General features: G+C 67.1%; 1 protein-coding gene across 1 annotated transcript; it reads right to left on the reverse strand.

Moving 5' to 3' along the window:
- Positions 1–353: 353 nt before the first annotated feature.
- VDAG_02795 (uncharacterized protein) lies at positions 354–869 on the reverse strand (the record flags this gene model as incomplete). The annotated part of the gene is made up of 1 exon (XM_009653448.1): positions 354–869. The coding sequence occupies one exon, from the start codon at positions 867–869 to the stop codon at positions 354–356; it is 516 nt and encodes a 171-aa protein (XP_009651743.1).
- Positions 870–977: the final 108 nt, after the last annotated feature.

The following is a 977-nucleotide window of genomic DNA, read 5'->3' on the forward strand; positions in this document are numbered from 1 at the left end:
GCGCTGATGGCCGTCGCAGACACCTGTGGCCGGGCGTTCGTGCAACAGCAGTCGTGCCGTTTCGTGGCTTCGCTGATTCGATTCGTACGCCAGGCCGCGGACAAGCACCACTTGACAGCAACATCTAAGCCGCTTGATCGATGATGGCGCTCCCTTCAATGATGCGCGAACCCAACACACCCCGCCTCCCTGCGTAGTGCCACGCCACGCGGCACGCAGTCGACGCAAAGCCACCAGTGCACGCTGCAGCAGGCACTTTAGTTGCCCCGTCCCGTGTCGAGTCGATACAACAAACGCATCGCTGCCATGTTGTAGCTGCCAATTTCCCTTGCCTTTCCGAGGCGTGCTCCTCCTCAAGCCTCCTCGAGCCTCTTCCGCAGCTCCCTCTCCTTCTGCGACACCTGCAGCTCGAGCCTCTCGACGCTGTACTTGAGCCCCTCCTTCCTCGTGCGCACCGCCCGCGCCTTGAGCGCCCTCTCGCCCGCGAGGCCCTTGCCCCTGGCGCCGGGCGTCCTGGCGCGTGTGGCCCCGCTGTTACCGAGGCCTCCGTCGTCGGCCGCCATGCGGCCCGCGAGGAGCTCGCTGCGGGCCTTGAGCGTCTCGACGCGGCGCTCGGCGCGGTCGACCTGGGTCTCGGCGCGGTCGAGCAGGTGGGCGATGTGGGGGCCGATCTCGTCGCGGAGGGACGCCTCGGCGGCGGCGAGGGAGGGGTGCGGGATGAGCTCGTAGTGGCGGGTTGTGCGGAGGGCGGTCGAGAGGCGGGGGAGGTCGGCGGTCGAGGCGCGCAGGGTCGCGACGGACGAGGTGAGGAAGGTCAGGGAGTGGGTGAGGGAGGAGACGCAGTCGGCGTACGTGGAGGGGGCGGCCATGATGGACTGGAACGTCACGAGCGGTATGGCAGTTTGAGAGAGGCTGGGAATGTCGTGCAGAGCTACGTGGTTCATCAAGGGGCGCCTGGTGCCGACAGTAAGATATGC

The sequence above is a fragment of the Verticillium dahliae genome, genomic scaffold (assembly GCF_000150675.1).
Source record: "Verticillium dahliae VdLs.17 supercont1.4 genomic scaffold, whole genome shotgun sequence".
Lineage (NCBI taxonomy): Eukaryota > Fungi > Ascomycota > Sordariomycetes > Glomerellales > Plectosphaerellaceae > Verticillium > Verticillium dahliae.